This window comes from Mirounga leonina, unplaced genomic scaffold, assembly GCF_011800145.1.
Source record: "Mirounga leonina isolate KUSES-001 unplaced genomic scaffold, KU_Mleo_1.0 Mir_151, whole genome shotgun sequence".
NCBI classification, from domain to species: Eukaryota; Metazoa; Chordata; class Mammalia; order Carnivora; family Phocidae; genus Mirounga; species Mirounga leonina.
Genome location: NW_023270377.1, coordinates 37,552,450 through 37,572,166, shown reverse-complemented (window position 1 = coordinate 37,572,166; position 19,717 = coordinate 37,552,450). Strand labels below are relative to the sequence as shown.

Sequence of the window (19,717 nt, the reverse complement as noted above, 5' to 3'; positions counted from 1 at the left end):
CATAGGTCAACGATCCATTTTTAGTTAATTTTCGTATATCATGCAAGGTTCATTTTATTTTTAGATGGACAGTCTGATCTAGTACCTTTTATTATTGAGATATAATTAATACACTGTCAATTCACCTTCTTAAAATATACAATTCAATGGTTTCTTAGTTTATTCACAAGTCTGTGCAAACGTCACCACTACCTAATTCTAGAACCTTTTTATCACCAAGAAGAAACCCAGTACCCATTAACAGTCACTCCCCATTCTGTTCTGCCCCCAGCCCCCGGCAACCACTGTTCTACTTTCTGTCTCCATGGGTGTGTCTATTCCCACATTTCATATAAATAGAATAAAACAGTATGTGGCCTTTTGTCTCTGGCCTCTTTGCTAGGTTAATGTTTTCAAGGTTTATCCATACTGTAATATATGCAGTATCTTATTCCTTTTTATGGTTGAATGATATTGTATTATGTGACTGTACCACACTTCATTTAGCCATTCATCAATTGGTAGACATTCAGGTTGTTCCCACTATTTGGCTGTTTAATAATGCTATGAACATGTGTATACATTTTTTTTGTATGTGAGCATATGTTTTCGATTCTGTAGGAGTGAAACTGGGTCATAGGATAACTCTTTATCATTTTGAGAAACTACCAAAGTGTTTTTACAAAGTAGCTGCACCATTTTACAGTCCCACCAGCAGTGTATGAGGATTCAGATATCTGCACATCTTCACCTACATCTGTTACTGTCTGCTTTTTAAAAAATTAATATACTCATCCAAGTGGGTATGAAGTATCTCATTTTGTTTTTTCAATTAAGGTGAAATTCACATAATAGAAAATCAAACACTTTAAAGTGAACAATTCAGTAGCATTTTATATATTTACAGTGTTGTATAACCACCAACTCTTCTAGTTCCAAAACCTTTTTATCACCCCAAAGGGAAACCCTGGTCCCATTAAGCAATCACTCCCTATTCCCTCCTTCCCCTGACCTCTGATGCCACTTATCTGCATTCCATCTGTGTAGATTTACCTATTCTGGATATTTCATATAATCATACAATATGTGATCTTTTGTGTCTGGCTCCTTAGCATAACATTTTTGAGGTTCATCCATGTTGTTCTTCATAGCAGAACTTCATTCCCTTTTACTCCTTTTATGGATGAGTAAGAATTCACTGTGTATGTGTCTTTGTATGTGGTATGTATATATATACACACACACCACAGTTTGTCTTGTTCATCTTTTCATCTATTGATAGACATTTGCATTGTTTGCACCTTTCAGCTGTTGTGATTAGTGTTGCTGTAAATGTGTGTGTTATACATGTATTTACTTGAGATACATATCTAGGAGTGGAATTGCCAGGTCATATGGTAATTTTGTTTAACTTTATGAGGAATCACCAGACTCTTGTCCACAGTACCAAACCTTTTTTTTTTTTTTTTTTTAAGATTTTATTTATTTGACAGAGAGACAGACAGAAGAGCACAAGCAGAGGGAGTGGCAGAGGGAGAGGGAGAAGCAGGCTCTGCACTGAGCAGGGAACCCGATGCGGGACTCGATCCCAGGACCCTGAGATCATGACCTGAGCCGAAGGCAGACGCTTAACCATCTGAGCCACCCAGGCGCCCAGTACCAAACCTTTTTTTTTTTTTTAAGATTTTATTTATTTGACAGAGAGAGACACAGCGAGAGAGGGAACACAAGCAGCGGGAGTGGGAGAGGGAGAAGCAGGCTTCCCACGGAGCAGGGAGCCCGATGCGGGGCTCTATCTCAGGACCCTGGGATCATGACCTGAGCTGAAGGCAGATGCTTAACGACTGAGCCACCCAGGCGCCCCACAGTGCCAGACCATTTTACCTTCCCACCAGCAGTGTACATAGGTTCCAGTTTCTCTACATCCTCACCAACACTGTTGTTTTTTTTGTTTTTTAATAATAGCCATCCTAGTAGATGTGAAAAGTGGTACCTTGTGATTTCGATTTGCATCTCTCTAATGACTAATGATGTTGAGCATCTTTTCATGTGCTTATTGGCCATTTGTATATATTCTTTGGAGAAATGTCTATTCAGATCAGTAGCCCATTGTAAACTCGGTTGTCTTTTAATTGTTGAGTTCTAAGAGTTCTTTATATATTCTAGATAGTAGACCCTTATCAGATAAGTGATTTGCAGATATTTTTCTCCCATTCTATGGGTTCTGTTTTTAAATTTTTAGATTTTTATTAAGTTCAGTTTAACTTTTTTTTTTTTTTTGGTTGCTTATGCCTTAGATGTCACATCTAAGAAACTGTTGCCTAATCCAGGGCCACAAAAATTAACACTTTTTTATTCTAAGAATTTTATAGGGTTTTTTTGAAGGTTTATTTTTTTAAATTTTATTATGTTATGTTAATCACCATACATTACATCATTAGTTTTTGATGTAGTGTTCCATGGTTCATTGTTTGCATATAACACCGAGTGCTCCATTCAATATGTACCCTCTTTAATACCAATCACCAGGCTAACCCATCCCCCCACAACCCCCTCCCCTCTAGAACCCTCAGTTTGTTTCTCAGAGTCCATAGTCTCTCATGGTTTGTCTCCCCCTCCGATTTCCCCCCATTCATTTCTCCCTTCCTGCTATATTCTTTTTTTTTTTTTTTAACATATAATGTATTATTTGTTTCAGAGGTACAGGTCTGTGATTCAACAGTCTTACACAATTCACAGCGCTCACCATAGCACATACCCTCCCCAATGTCTATCACCCAGCACCCCCATCCCTCCCACCCCCCTCCACTCCAGCAACTCTCAGTTTCCTGAGATTAAGAATTCCTCATATCAGTGAGATCATATGATACATGTCTTTCTCTGATTAACTTATTTCACTCAGCATAATACCCTCCAGTTCCATCCACGTTGTTGCAAATGGCAAGATTTCATTACTTTTGATGGCTGCATAATATTCCAGTGTGTGTGTGTGTGTGTGTGTGTGTGTGTGTGTGTGTAAAATATATCACATCTTCTTTATCCATTCATCTGTCGATGGACATCTTGGCTCTTTCCATGGTTTGGCTATTGTGGACATCACTGCTGTAAACATCAGGGTGCTCATACCCCTTCGGGTCACTACATTTGTATCTTTGGGGTAAATACCCATTAGTGCAATTCCTGGGTCATATGGTAGCTCTATTTTCAATTTTTTGAGGAACCTCCATACTGTTTTCCAGAGTGGCTGCACCAGCTTGCATTCCCACCAACACTGTGGGAGGGTTCCCCTTTCTCTGCATCCCTGCCAACATCTGTCGTTTCCTGACTTGTTAATTTTAGCCATTCTGACTGGTGTGAGGTGGTATCTCATTGAGGTTTTGACTTGGATTTCCCTGATGCCGAGTGATGTTGAGCACTTTTTCATGTGTCTGTTGGCCATTTGGATGTCTTCTTTGGAAAAATGTCTGTTCATGTCTTCTGCCCATTTCTTGATTAGATCATTTGTTCTTTGGGTGTTGAGTTTAAGAAGTTCTTTATAGATTTTGGATACTAGCCCTTTATCTGATATGTCATTTGCAAATATCTTCTCCCATTCTGTCAGTTGTCTTTTGGTTTTGTTGACGGTTTCCTTGGCTGTGCAAAAGCTTTTTATCTTGATGAAGTCCCAATAGTTCATTTTTTGCCCTTGCTTCCCTTGCCTTTGGTGATGTTTCTAGGAAGAAGTTGCTGCGGCTGAGGTCAAAGAGGTTGCTGCCTGTGTTCTCCTTTAGGATGTTGATGGACTCCTGTCTCACATTTAGGTCTTTCAACCATTTGGAGTCTATTTTTGTGTGTGGTGTAAGGAAATGGTCCAGTTTCATTCTTCTGCATGTGGCTGTCCAATTTTCCCAATACCATTTGTTGAAGAGACTGTCTTTTTTCCATTGGACATTCTTTCCTGCTTTGTCGAAGATTAGTTAACCATAGAGTTGAGGGTCCATTTCTGGGTTCTCTATTCTGTTCCATTGATCTATGTGTCTGTTTTTGTGCCAGTACCATACTGTCTTGATTACAGCTTTGTAATAGAGCTTGAAGTCCGGAATTGTGATGCCGCCAGCTTTGCTTTTCTTTTTCAACATTCCTCTGGCTATTCGGGGTCTTTTCTGGTTCCATACAAATTTTAGGATTATTTATTCCATTTGAAAAAAGTGGATGGTATTTTGATAGGGATTGCATTGAATGTGTAGATTGCTCTAGGTAGCACTGACATCTTCACAATATTTGTTTTTCCAATCCATGAGCATGGAACGTTTTTCCATTTCTTTGTGTCTTCCTCAATTTCTTTCATGAGTATTTTATAGTGTCCTGAGTACAGATTCTTTGCCTCTTTGTCTAGATTTATTCCTAGGTATCTTACGGTTTTGGGTGCAATTGTAAATGGGATCGACTCCTTCATTTCTCTTTCTTCTGTCTTGTTGTTGGTTTATAGGAATGCCACTGATTTCTGTGCATTGATTTTATATCCTGCCACTTTACTGAATTCCTGTATGAGTTCTAGCAGTTTTGGGGTGGAGTCTTTTGGGTTTTCCACATAAAGTATCGTATCATCTGCAAAGAGTGAGAGTTTGACGACTTCTTTGCCGATTCGGATGCCTTTATTTCTTTTTGTTGTCTGAATGCTGTGGCCAGGACTTCTAATACTATGTTGAATAGCAGTGGTAATAGTGGACATCCCTGCCATGTTCCTGACCTTAGGGGGAAAGCTCTCAGTTTTTCCCCATTGAGAATGATATTCGCTGTGGGTTTTTCATAGATGGCTTTTATGATATTGAGGTATGTCCCCTCTATCCCTATACTCTGAAGAGTTTTGATCAAGAAAGGATGCTGTACTTTGTCAAATGCTTTTTCTGCATCTGTTGAGAGGATCATATGGTTCTTGTTCTTTCTTTTATTAATGTATTATATCACATTGATTGATTTGTGGATGTTGAACCAACCTTGCAGCCCAGGGATAAATCCCACTTGGTCGTGGTGAATAATCCTTTTAATGTACTGTTGGATCCTACTGGCTGGTATTTTGGTGAGAATTTTTACATCCATGTTCATCAAGGATATTGGTCTGTAGTTCTCCTTTTTGATGGGGTCTTTGTCTGGTTTTGGGATCAAGGTAATGGTGGACTCATAAAATGAGTTTGGAAGTTTTCCTTCCATTTCTATTTTTTGGAACAGTTTCAGAAGAATAGGTATTAATTCTTTTTTAAATGTTTGGTAGCATTCCCCTGGGAAGCCATCTGGCCCTGGGCTTTTGTTTGTTGGGAGATTTTTTGATTACTGCTTCAATTTCCTTAGTGGTTACACTGTTGGTGGGAATGCAAGTTGGTACAGCCACTTTGGAAAACAGTGTGGAGGTTCCTCAAAAATTTAAAAATAGAGCTACCCTATGACCCAGCAATTGCACTACTGGGTATTTACCCCAAAGACACAGATGTAGTGAAAAGAAGGGCCATATGCACCCCAATGTTCATAGCAGCAATGTCCACAATAGCCAAACTGTGGAAAGAGCCGAGATGCCCTTTAACAGATGAATGGATAAAGAAGATGTGGTCCATATATACAATGGAATATTACTCAGCCATCAGAAAAGATGAATACCCAACTTTTACATCAACATGGATGGGACTGGAGATTATGCTAAGTGAAATAAGTCAAGCAGAGAAAGTCAATTATCATATGGTTTCACTTATTTGTGGAACATAAGGAATAACATGGAGGACATTAGGAGAAGGAAGGGAAAATTGGAGGGAGAGATGAACCATGAGAGACTATGGACTCTGAGAAACAAACTGGGTTTTAGAGGGGAGGGGGGTAGGAGGATGGGTTAGCCCGGTGATGGGTGTTAAGGAGGGCACGTACTGCATGGAGCACTGGGTGTTATGCGAAAACAATGCATCGTGGATCACCACATCAAAAACCAATGATGTATTGTATGGTGACCAACATAACATAATAAAATTTAAAATAAATAAAATGTGTCTTTTATAAACAGCATACAGTTGGATCTTTTAAAAAATTCATTCTGCCTGTCTCTGCTTTTTTTTTGGTGGAGTGTTTAATCCATTTATATTTATCATAATTACTGATAAGGTAGGATTTACGTCTGCCACTTTACTCTTTATTTATTTTTTTTGTCTTACATGCTTTTTATTCCTCTCTCTCTCCATTACTGCTGCCTTCTGTGTTAAGATACTTCTAGTGTACTTTTTAAATTCCCTTATTCTTTCTTTTACTATATAATTTTGAGTTATGGGTAATAAAGAGAGTTACAGACATAAACACCTTTTATATGTACTCATGTTGCTACCTTTACTGTAGTAGCTGTATTCTTTCTTTATGTGAATTCCAGTTATTGTCTAATACCCTTTTATTTCAGCCTGAAGAACTCCCTTTAGTCTTTATTCTAGGGCATATTTTTCTAGCCCTAAGTCCAGGCCCCACCAAAGAGTGGACCCTGGTCCAGGCCCACACAATTTTAATTGGGATTAGAAAGAATTTACATTTTAGCAATTGATCTTATTCACGAACATGATATATCTCTCCATTTTATTTAGGTTTTTAATTTCTCTTACCAGTATTTTATAATTTTGAGCATATTGAATATTGGACATATTTTTTTTTTAGATTTGTACCAAAGAATTTCATGGGTTTCGATACTATTACAAAAGGCATACTTTTAAGAAATTTCCAATTGTTTATTGCTAGTATATAGAAATACAATTGAGTTGCATCCCTTGTGTCCTTCAACCTTACTAAAGTCACTTATTCTGGTATCTTTTTTGTACACTTTTGTGGGATTTCCTATGTAGATGATCATATCTGTTGTAAGTAGAGATATTTTTATTTCTCCATTTCCAATCTTTAGGTCTATTGTACTTTTTCTTGCCTTATTGCATCAGCTATAGCCTTCTGTATGATAATGAACAGGAATAGTGAGAGTAAATATCCTTGCTTTTTTCCCAGTGTTAGGGGGAAACATTCAAGTCTTTTACTATTAAGATTGATATTAGTTGTAGGTTTTTTATACATACACTTCATCAGGTAAAGATGGTTCCCTTTCATTTCCAGATTGCTGAGTTTTTATCATGAAGTAATGTTGAGTTTTGTGAAATGCTTTTTCTGCATCTATTGAGATGGTCATACATTTTTTCTTCTCTAATTTATTGATGGTAGTGAATTATACTAATTAATTTTGAATGTTCAACAAGCTTTGTGTTGCTGGGATAAACTTAGTCCTGGCTTGTTATCCTTTTTATATATTGCTGAAATCATTTTACTAGTATTTGGTGGAGCCTTTCTGCATCTATGTTCATAAGCTTAAATTAATATTTAAGTAAATACCAAGTACCAGAAGGTCTTCTACTTCTAGTAAATGTGAACAATGTAATTTGTCATAGCCCTCCTGTTGAAGACAACTAGAAAAGCTGAAAATTTTTATTTTTATTTTTTTTTAAAGATTTTATTTATTTGAGAGAGAATGAGAGAGAGCACATGAGAGGGGGGAGGGTCAGAGGGAGAAGCAGACTCCCTGCCGAGCAGGGAGCCCGATGCAGGACTCGATCCAGGGACTCCAGGATCATGACCTGAGCTGAAGGCAGTCGCTTAACCAACTGAGCCACCCAGGCGCCCTTTTTTTTTTTTTTTTAAAGATTTTATTTATTTATTTGAGAGAGAGAGAATGAGAGAGGAAAAGCTGAAAATTTTTAAAAGAAAAGAAAAAAGTTTACAAAATCATCAGAGCTATCAGACTACAAATCCCTGCATTTAGAGACAGGAGGACATGTTCATACAATAACTTCTAAATTACAGTTAAAAATGTCATTTTTAAAATAAGATAATATTTTTGGATCTAGCATAAATAGATTTCCCTTCTCCTTTTGTGTTTCAAAGGTAGATATAAATGCATTAACCCACAACCTGCAGACTCTAGAGGAAAAGAATAAGCACCTGGCGGAACAAATGGCTTCCCTAGAACTTCAGCAAGTCACTTCTGATTACAATGGGGTGGGTATAAAAAGGTCAGTCTAAATTAAGAATTAATGCCTGATGAGTTTTTTAAAAATCAGAAGTCAGAAGATGGGTTTTCTTCATTTGTTTGCATTTTAATAATTATTAAGTCCTGGATAACTCAGGCTAAATATAGCAGAGAGCCTTAGAGTACTCAAACAATAAAAGATTTAAGAAAACAAGAATTTAAGGCAGCTATTAAATATCTGCCTCCACAGATGATCTATAATACTGAAAAGCACAAATATATATAATGTTTTAAAATATTTGCTCTTCCATAAATTATGAGGAAGAAACATATATTTTTCTTTTCCTTGTCTGACAGTTCTATTAGGTAATCAGTAATAAGTACAATTTCTAAAAGCTGTTTGACAAGGTCAGTGCAAAACAAATAAATGGTAGAGTTTGTAAAACATCTCTCAGTGAAGGGTATTTAAAGAGATGATCATTCTGTTAAGCAGCTAATGAGTTTTCCTGTGTGCTTTTGAGTACTTGAAAAAAAAAATTGTTTCTATAGAATGCAGATCACCTTTGAAAATTGCAGAGAAGGCTCCGATGTGAGTCTGTCTTAATCTGAGTTAAATTCTTTCAACCTCTGTCATAAGCTGCTCATTACGTAAACTATGAAAACCTAGAGAGTAAGTCTAAATCCATTACATTTTCATAGCTTTAGAGCCAGACTGCCTGTGTTTCAATTTTGGCTGTGACCTCTCTGAGCTTCAGTTTCTTAATCTGTCAAAGTGGGGAAAATAATACCATTATTAGGAAGTTGTCTGAGGATTAAGTATGTTAATACATGTAAAGCATGTAGCAGATAACTACCATTTATTGAAATTTTAGTATCTGAACCATCCCAGAAAAAAGGCCTTTAAGTTGCTATTACAGCAACAAGGTGCATTAGCTCTAATTCCTGGTACTATCTCAGACCAATACTCCCTCCCCCAAGATTAAAGATTTATCCATGTCCTCTACTTGCTTGTTGGCCATGCATCAGCTGGGCTTATCAATCCACCTGCTTCTGGTCCCTCTGGAAGACCACATCTCAGTCTTCCTGATTCTTTCATCCCCCTCTGCCAGTGAGTAGGCCTGTAGCCTCATCCTAATAGTGATTTTGACAGATCCTGCCAATGATTTGATCAGTCAGTGTTGATTCTTGCCTGCTCATAGCACCTCTTAAGGTCTCTCAGTGATAAAACAAACCTCAATTCCATCTTGCAGTTCTGTGTTTCCACATAGAATTTTCTCTGACCACGCCCCTGTTGGCTGTATGAATCTTGAGAAATGCGGTTGAGGTGTCAGGATTTGGGGCTTTTTTGTTTTTTTTTTTTAATCTCAGCAATATCATTAAACCTATCACCATTCAATGTTGGCAGTGTATTTTTGTTCTTTGGGAATTAACACTTGAAATTCTCAATAAGAACTACCTTCTAAAATAACCTCTTACTGGATTTTGGAGATAATGCTTATGAGTGTGTGTTGTATATGCCATACCACAGATTTGAATTCAGACAGACCTGGTTTCAACCCTTGGTTCCATTTACTGTGTGACTTGTGCAGGCCTTAACCTCTATGGACTTTGGGACTAAGGAGATCCCCCCTAACCATGGGGTTCCCACAGCATGCTGTGCATATACATATCAAAATAATAATTTCATTGATTAGAAATTGATTAGAATTATGTATCTGCCTTCACTCTCTTCTAATGCAAGAACTGTAGTTACTTATCTTTATACTCCCTTACCTAACATAGCACTTAATACATAATAGGTATTTGAGAAAGATTGATTCAGTGGAACATAAGGAGGGTCATGTCTATCTTGCCAGGATATGAGGATTAAATGTCATACTGTGTGTAAAGTGCTTATCACGGGGCCTAGCTTACTTTATCCATGTTTAAACAGTATTCTTTTTTTCTTCTTCACACTGATTTTGGGTTTATTTTTTTTTCGGCCTTTAATGATGGTATAATTTAAGTCTCTCACCACAGGCAGTCATTCAGGGAACCATAGTGAGGAATGATGAAAATGGGGGAAGCTTACTATTCCTGAGTTCAAGTTAAATAACTATTCTCACTTCTTGATTTCAAATGATAGCACGAGACAGAAATACAGTTCCCTACACAACTAGGACTTTAATGATTTGAAATCATTAAAAAATGAATTAACTGTATTTCTTCTCTCTCTCAAATAAATAAAATCTTAAGAATAAATAAATGTATTTCTTAAAACTAGGATGACATTCAGTCAGTGTACAGTTGGGCAGGTGTCAAAGTTGGTTCTGTTTGGAGAGCGAGTGAGAACACTGAGCGGGGAAGGGAGGGAGAAGCAGGCTCCTCCCTGAGCAGGGAGCCCAATGTGGGGCTCGATCCCAGGACCCCGGGATCATGACCCTAAGACAAAGGCAGACACTTAACCGACTGAGCCACCCAGGCACCCCTAGTTGTTAAATATTTTGAATAAAGTCCCTGCTTACAGGAGTGCCTGACTGCTCAGTCAGTAGAACATGCAACTCTTGATCTCGGGGTTGTGAGTTCAAGCCCCATGTTGGGTATAGAGATTACTTAAAAATAAAATCTTAAAAAAAAAAAAAAAATCCCTGCTTACAATCTGCCTATAAAATAGCTTTACCAAGGTGCTAGTATCTGTTGGCTTTATGTATTCTAACAGCTTCTGCTAACTTTCACAGCTTATCTAAATTTTTTTTAAAAGATTTTATTTATTTGAGAGAGAGAGAGAGCAAGCACGAGCAGGGGGAGAGGGAGAAGCAGAGTCCCCGCTGAGTAGGGTCAGCTCACCTAAAATTTAAAAATGATTTTAGAAATCATTCTGTAGCTTACAGTTGAATCCTTGTCAACCTTTCTTTCATATCTTAAGATAATTCTGTTTGCTTCCTGCTTTTTCCAAGTAGTGATATTTTTGAATCAGTTAAAATGCATATTCTAACCATTAGCATTTTTCTTTGTATGGTAATTCTCAAATGATTCTCCAGTTTCTATTTTGCTTTGCATATTAATAATCTTTGTAGTATATTGACAAGATTATTTAAGCAAAGGTTAATCTGTTTGGCCTTCCACAACTCAGAATCTGAGATATTCACTCATTCAAGTGCTCTCTAATTTCTGGTCTTCCATTGATTCTCTTTAATATAAGGCCTATTTAAATAATCTGGAAACGGCGCCTGGGTGGCTCAGTTGGTTAAACGACTGCCTTCGGCTCAGGTCATGATCCGAGGGTCCTGAGATCGAGTCCCACATCGGACTCCCGGCTCAGCGGGGAGCCTGCTTTTCCCTCTGACCCTCTCCCCTCTCTTGCTGTTTCTCGCTTGCTCGCTCTCTAATAAATAAATAAATAAAATCTTAAAAAATAATAATAATCTGGAAACAATAATTTAAATTACTGCCTTAATATCTGCTTTCCTTTAGCAACTAGAAAAATTTCTTTGTTTGTTGTGAATGTAAATAAGTGACCTTGTGTCAAATATTAATCACATTTTGATTTTGCTTAGACACTTTACACTTACCACTGCATTAGCATTCTCTTAGGTGACCAAAAAAAGGGAAGATTATTTTTAAAGTATACTTAACAGATTAATAGAATTTCTGTATGCCTTTGCTTAAAAGAGGGAATTTTATTGAGGTAAAAGTGCCATTATTTAGGGGCACCTGGGTGGCTCAGTCGGTTAAGCGGCTGCCTTCAGCTCAGGTCATGATCCCGGCGTCCTGGGATCGAGCCCCGCGTCGGGCTCCCTGCTCAGTGGAGAGCCTGCTTCTCCCTCTCCCTCTGCCTGCCACTCTGCCTACTTGTGCTCTCTCTCTATCTCTGTCAAATAAATAAATAAAATCTTTAAAAAAAAAAAAAGTGCCATTATTTAAAAAAAATTCCTGGACACCTTTTGTAAGAGACCCAGATCATCTAAGTTACTGCAAAAAAAACCCTTTTCATATTCCAAAAAGGCAAGCAGTTATCTCTGTTTGTTACAGCTAGCATATTTTAGGTTAAATCTAGCTCTTGGTGTTTTATACACTGAATCTGCACTTCACAGTACATTGGGCACCTCAGTTTATATACTTTAGAATTGAATTTTAAGTAACTAAGATTTTATGGTTATAGTATAGCTTTGTTTTTGTAACATCATTGGCCACCCTTGTCATTTATTTTTGCTGAAGACTTAGTCAAAACATAATCCCAAATGTTGTGTTCATGGAATGTTTTTACCTCAGTTCCCAAAATAGAAAGTATTGTGGGAAAGGGGGATTTCCACTGACAGAAAATTGATGATTAACTTTATGATAATATATTGTTATTAGCCGCCCCTTTATTGATAACAGTCTATATTTCTCTTAGGTTATTTTGAAACCAATACTTTTTTGGTCTGAATGCTTTTTAAAAATATTTTCCTTTGCCTTAGTGGGAACCACACATAGTGATTAAAAGTGAAACTTTAATGGGGCACCTGGATGGCTCAGTCAGTTAAGCGTCCAACTTGATTTCAGCTCAAGTCATGATCTCAGGATCTTGAGATCAAGCCCCATGTTGGGCTCTGCACAGAGCCCACTTAAGATTCTCTCTCTCCCTCTCCCTCTGCCCACTCCCCCCTTGCACTCTGCCCTGCTGCTGTCTCTCTTAAAAAAAAGAAACTTTGAGAAACAATGTATGAATATGTATAATTAATGTATGAAATAAATACTGCTCTGATAGGACAAATACTCAGATGGCCATAATAGTTAACCTACTGATGCTTAATATTGGATATAAATTTTTATATTGAATGTGCATAATTTGGGGGTAGGTTGTATAGAAAGACTAGTCACTCTAGGGAAAAACTAAGAGGCAGCAGAGGCAAATAAATATGAATCCTGGTTTTGTCACTGTAGAAATGATAAGGGTATGAATACTTGTTCAGAAAATGGTTATTCCATTCTATGCCTAGGTACTGATAACCTGTGTTTGCTTTGTCAGCTTGCCCAACAGCAAGTGGAAAAGGCCTTGGGAAAAATTACTGAGAGTAAAAATAAACTGGCCTATGAAAAGGGAAAACTCCAGGTATGAGATTTTATTTTCTGATTTGTGTTGTGTAATTTTTTAATCACAGTTGTCAAGTTAAATATTGCCAGGTTTTGAGAAATTCTGTAACTTTGGACCAAAGTTTTTGAACCCCCCTAAGTTTGTTGCCTTATTAAATAAAACCCAGATGACTTCTATTCACATATCTGTAATATAATACTGAAAGTTAAAATTATGAAACCAAAGCCCATTCTGTGACTATTTGAAGTTGTATTATAATTGTTTTATGCATGGTCATTCGCTGAGAATGTAGACAGCCTATGCTCTCTTTTTTTGCTGAAATTTTATAATATTCTTAAAAAGAAATAACCCTGGAAATTGGGACTCAAAGGCAATAGACTTGAGTGAATGGGATACTGTTTTGCTTCCTGTGGGGTTTATCCCTATAGTACCTACAGAGCAGGAAGCTTGACACTGATAACCAACTCCAGCGGAAATGCTGAAGTCTGAATAGATGGGTCACAGCCTTAGCTACACGTTACAATTTGAGGAATTTTTTAAACACCTCATTCTGGGAAGTGTATGATGTCTGCCATTTACTTTGAAATGAAACAGAAAAAAAAAATAGTTTGGTGGATCAATAGAGGAAATTGATAGATGAATTGGTATGTGATAAGCAGGTATAAAAAAATTAATGGTAGAATTTGGATGGTGAGGGTATTCACGTTCACAGTAAAATTCTTTCAATTTTTCTGTTCATCTATAAAATACAAGGGGAAAAATCCCCATGACAAGGCTTGCCCCCCAGACCAATTAGATCAGAATCTCAGGGAATAGGTCCTAGGCTTCAGTGCTTTTTAAGCTCCCCAGTGATTCTAATATGCAACCATACTTGAGGACCACTGGATTAAATGGTATGAAGTGAAGTCCAGTTAGAGCTGATTTGATTAAGTAATCTCACTACAGACATGTAAAGCATGTCACTGTTAATTTCATCTCATTTGCTCCAGGAGCTTGTTATAGGGTTAGCACACCAGATCGGCCCAGATATGTAAAAGGCAGTTGGTAAAGTTGGTTGTGAAATAATAGGTTGTCTGCTGAAAAATAAGGCTATTTGGCCACTATCTGTGTGCTTTGAATATTTTCTGGAGTCAGTGTTACATTTAAATATAATCATTTATATTTGTTTAACCTTGGGCAAGTCTTAATTTTCTTGAATTTCATATTTTTTTAAAAAATTCAATTCCTGGGATATCTGGGTGGCCCAGTTGGCTAACTTTGGACTCTTGATTTCGGCTTAGGTCATGACCCTCAGGGTTGTGAAATCAAGCCTTATGTCGGGCTCCATGCTGGGCATGGAGCTTGCTTAAGATTCTCTCTTTCCAGGGGCGCCTGGGTGGCTCAGTTGGTTAAGCATCGGCTCAGGGTCCTGGGATCAAGCTGTAGGTCTGGCTCCCTGCTCAGTGGGGAGCCGGCTTCTCCCTTTCCCTCTGCCGCTTCCCCTGTTTTTGCTCTTCTCTCTCTCAAATAAATAAATAAAATCTTTAAAAAAAAAAAAAAATTCTCTCTTCCCTCTCCCTCTGCCTCTCCACCCCGCACCCCACTGTGCATTCTCTAAAAAAAAAAAATTCAGTTCTTTTCAAATCTATTTATCAAAATATTCAAAAATAATTGATACTTTAATATTTGTTTCTTTTTTAATGCATTCAATAACAAAATCTAATAGTGTTTTTATAAACTAATTTCAAACTAGTGATAAGCACAGCTTCTCAAGATATTTGCAGTAACTGTTATGTGATATGAAAATATCTGTGATGTCTACTGGAAACAAAGTAAGAAGTTCTGCTAACACTACTGTGGTGTGCTGCCTACATTTTTTTATTTTTAATTGAAACATAGTTGGCATACAATATTATATAATTTTAGACATACAACATAGTGAATCAGTAAGTATGTACATTACAAAATGCTTACCATAAGTGTAGTTACCATCTGTCACCATACCAAGTTATTATAACATTATTGACAATATTCCCAATGCTGTACTTTTCATCCCTGTCTCTTATTTCACAACTGGAAGTTTGTACCTCTTAATCCCCTTCACCTAATTCACCTATCCATTCCCCCCCACCTCTGACAGCCATGTATTTATGAATCTGTTTCTGGTTTTTTGTTCATTTGTTTTGTTTTAGATTCCACGTAGAAGTGAAATTATATGGTATTTGCTTTTCTCTGACTTATTTCACTTAGCATAATACCCTCTAAGTCCATCCATGTCATTCCAAATGGCAAGATTTCATTCTTTTTCAATATTCCCAAATATTCCAAAATATAGAAGAGGAAGAAAAACTTCCAAAAATCAGAAACAGATTCATAAATACAGAGAACTGGTAGTTGTCAGGGGTGGGGGGTGGTGAAATAGGTGAAGGGGATTAAGAGGTACAAACTTCCAGTTATGAAATAAATAAATGACAGAGAAAATTATATAATATTGTATGTCAACTATAATTAAAATTTTTTTTAATGTAGGCAGTAAACCACAGTAGTATCAGCAGAACCTATTATTTTATTTATTTATTCATTTTAAGATTTTACTTATTTATTTGAGATAGAGAGCAAGAGTAGGGGGCAGAGGGAGAAGCAGGCTCCCTGCTCTGCAGAGAGCCTGAGGCAGGGCTTGATCCCAGAACTCCAGGATCATGTCCTGAGCTGAAAGCAGATGCTCAACTGACTGAGCCACCCAGGTTCCCCAGAACCTGTTACTTTAAATGTTTGGTAGAAGTCACCTGTGAAGTCATTTGATCCTTGACTTTTGTTTATTAGGATTTTTTTTATTGCTGATTCAATTTCATTACTAGTAATCAGTCTGTTCAAATTTTCTATCCCTGATTCAGTCTGGGGAGATTGTATGTTTCTAGGAATTTATCCATGTTTTCTGGTTGTCCAGTTTGTTGGCATATAATTTTTCATATTCTCTTATAATCCTTTGTATTTCTGTGATATGGTGTTTATTTCTCCTCCTTCATTTCTGATTTTATTTACTTGAGTCCTCTTTTTCTTGATGAGTTTGGCTAAAGGTTTATCAGTTTTATCTTTTCAAAGAAGCAGCTTTTGGTTTCATTGATCTTTTCTATTTTTTCAGTCTCTCTTTTGTTTATTTCTGCTCTAGTCTTTATTATTTCCTTCCTTCTGCTAACTTTGGGCTTTTTCTTTTTCTACCTCCTCTAGGTGTAAGGTTAGGTTGTTTATGTGAGATTTTTCTTTTGCCTTGCTGTACGCTTCCCTCTTAAAAGTGCTTGGGTTGCATCCTATGTTGTTTGATTGGAGCACTTAGTCCATTTACATTTAAAGCAATTCTTGATAGGTACTTACTGGCATTTTGTTAATCGTTTTTTTTATTGTGTTTGAGTTTCATCTCTTTCACCTATAAAATGAGGAGGGGAAAGCATACCTCTCATCTCCTTTTCATTAGGAAAGCTAGTCGACATTACAGGCTGGGTGTATAGATTACTATTTAACCTTTTATACCTCAATTACATACTTTAGAGGTTATCCTCAGAATCTTAAGGAAAATACAACTTTTTTCTGCTCATATTCCTACAACAAGGGCTTAATGTTTTTGATAGTCTTTGAAAGCTGAAACACTTGAAACTATTGACTCATGGTGTTTTTATGTCATACCTTGGGCTGGCACATTCCAAAGGGACTGACTTCATCAACCCAAGGGAAAATGCTCTTATACCATAAAAGTCTTGCAAGATAATTTAAAGGAAGAGCTGCATACTAAACATGATCAAAATAATCTTCTGTGTTCTCTCTACATTGAATAATTGACTAAAATATTACCTATGAATCATTTGATAAAAGATTACATTTTAGAATTGACTTAATGATTGGTATAAAGAGTGGGTTTTAGCTGCTAATATAGACTGTGTGAGAAACTGCTGCCCCAGATTCAAACATGGTCTGAATTTTATTTTCAATGTAATGTACTATTCCATTTTATAAATATGCCAAAATAGATTTATCCTTTCTTCTGTTGATGGACATTTAGGCAGTTTCCAATTGCTTACAAACAACACCGATGTGATGAATTATTGTACATGTCTCCTTGTACTCATATATAAAAAAATTCTCTAAGCTAAGTATAAATCTTGAGAGGAGAATTCCTGGATTGTAGGATTACAGATGTTGAATTTTACTAGAGTTTATTAAATTACTCCTGAAAGTAGTTATACCAGTTTTGAAAGCAGTCTCTATAATAGAGACATGTGTTAACATGGATCAGTCTCATAAAATAATACTATATACTATTTAGGCATACATTTATAGTAAAATTATTAAAAAGGATTAAGAATGATAAACAAGGGGCGCCTGGGTGGCTCAGTCGTTAAGCGTCTGCCTTCGGCTCAGGTCATGATCCCAGGGTCCTGGGATCGAGCCCCGCATCGGGCTGCCTGCTCCGCGGGAAGCCTGCTTCTCCCTCTCCCCCTCCCCCTGCTTGTGTTCCCTCTCTCACTGTCTCTCTCTCTCTGTTGAAAAATAAATAAAATCTTAAAAAAAAAAAAAAAAGAATGATAAACAAAAGACCTTGACCTAAGTTACTGCTGTTCCTGAGACTGGCTGATAAGCTAGTGTTGGAAGCTGCTTGGATTTTAATTCCCCCACCCACCCACCCAGATCTCTGTGGGGCAGCACAATGTATTTGCTTCTGTGTTCTTTCCCCTATGAATGTCCTGAATTAAAAATCATGCCAAATAAGACAATACAAAAATTAAAGTGCTTATAAATGAGAACATGCCATCTGAAAAGTTTCAGGGCATTTTACTGTGTACCTAGAGGTTGAGTTAAGCAAAGATAAAAGAAGGATCCAGCTTAGTGGAACAGGAGAGAGATCCTGAGACAGAATGTGTTTTTATGCAGTCTTTGAAAAAAAACCAATATTAGCAATCACATTTTTAACAGTTCCTGAAAGTGTCCAGTAACTATAGGCAAGAAGTGTTTACCCTCTACAGGTAGGAAACAAGACACACAGAGGGGGAAAAGTTGATTTAAATAAAAAAATTTTGGATGAAATTTTTTCTGATTCAGGGATAAGCTCAGTAATGTTAATTGTTGGTTTGTATGAAAGGGTGGGTAGGATAGGAAGAAAATGTGGAAAAACACAGTTTGGAGGTTAGTGAATAAATATTAATGATTTCATTCCCCCAAATGATCATTTTCTTTAAAGAGAAAGATATGTCATCTTTCTCAGTTAGTGTTAAAGTATAATTCATTGTATAAGAACTTCATTTATTCAACTTTTATAATTCTGTCAATAAGACTGTCATCTTGCATATTGACAATTCTAATTATCCATATTCAAAATGTTTTTTGAATGTTAGATATCACAGTTTTTTAATTGAAATTATTACCCACAAAGTCTCACTTTTATATTCATGAGTCATGTTAATTTGGAGTTTCCATAAACAATAGAAACCAAATTAGTTATCTCCGTACATGTAAATGGCTATAGCCTACTTTAAGCTATTGAAATAGCTATGTTAGTTGAAATAGCGTTCTTTACATATTAGAAAAACTTGGGATTGCTTTTATAACTTTTAAGGATTCTCTGTGATTTTTCCAAACTCATGACATCTTATTTTTCTTTTTAGAGTTGTGTGTGTGTGTGTGTGTATATGTATAACATATATATCCTTTTAGAGTATGTGCGTGTATATATGTATGTATATGTATATGTGTGTATATATATAATATATCCTTTTAGAGTATATGTATTAATAATATATATACACATAAAATTAATAAGCCTCATTTTATTATTCTTCTGTTTTACCCTAGATAAAAGTTAAACAGCTAGAAGAACAACTACATTCTTTTACTGAAACCAGTTCACAGAATGACCATCTACGCAAGTTGAACAAGGCTCTAGAGAGCAAATATGCTCAGGTGTGATTAATAGCTACAAAACAGATTGCTGTTATATTGTTTTAATTAGGTTTTAAGAAATTGATGCGTTTCTCCCCACCTTACCATATAGTCCCAGAAAGATGAATATTCTCTCATTTGACTCAATTCACAAATATTTTTTAAACACCCCCAATGTACAAGGTTTTGCTGAACTGTGAGAAAAAAAGATGCCTGAAGTAGGACTGGGACATTCCAACTTATTTATGCTCTAATTGTAGGCTTAGGAATGTACTCATAAACTTTATTATAGAATTAAAAGTTATATCTTTCAGAAGCAAAATAATGTTATGAGTGAGCATTCATAGGGAGCATCATTTTAATGAAAGCATCGAGAAACACTTTCATAGAGGAAGCGGTTTTATAATTATTGGCAAATTCAGAACTCAGTGCCAACAAGATACACCTGCACCAGACAGCTCACATGAAAGAGGCATTAGTATAAGTGCTTACTTGTCACTGTGGTGGCTGCTGAGGCTGAAAACCTTTTGTAGTTCATATAAAATTTTAACACATGAATGGAGAAAGACAAACAATGTAACAAAACATTTAGTGAAGAAAAATAATCAGAGTAGTTACATAGAAGACGACTTCATGTAAGCTGCTTGTAGTAAATGGTCCTATTTTTTCTCCCCAAGATTCACATTCCCTCTTTCACAGAAATTTCTGAAGTTGTTTTGAAAATTTCAATGAACACTTCACAAAAATGTAAAATTATCATACCTTTT

At 36.5% G+C, this 19,717-nt stretch overlaps 1 protein-coding gene across 2 annotated transcripts in view; it reads left to right on the top strand.

The window, feature by feature from the left end:
• CCDC150 (coiled-coil domain containing 150) overlaps window positions 1-19,717 on the top strand; it is a 77,495-nt gene that overhangs the window by 34,991 nt on the left and 22,787 nt on the right. The window contains exons 14-16 of one of the 2 annotated variants that reach the window (XM_035007489.1): window positions 7,903-8,016; window positions 12,978-13,061; window positions 18,864-18,971. In XM_035007489.1, coding sequence (XP_034863380.1) covers window positions 7,903-8,016; window positions 12,978-13,061; window positions 18,864-18,971 — 306 coding nt within the window. The remainder of the gene's footprint in view (window positions 1-7,902; window positions 8,017-12,977; window positions 13,062-18,863; window positions 18,972-19,717) is intronic. The other variant, XM_035007488.1, reaches the window with a different exon arrangement.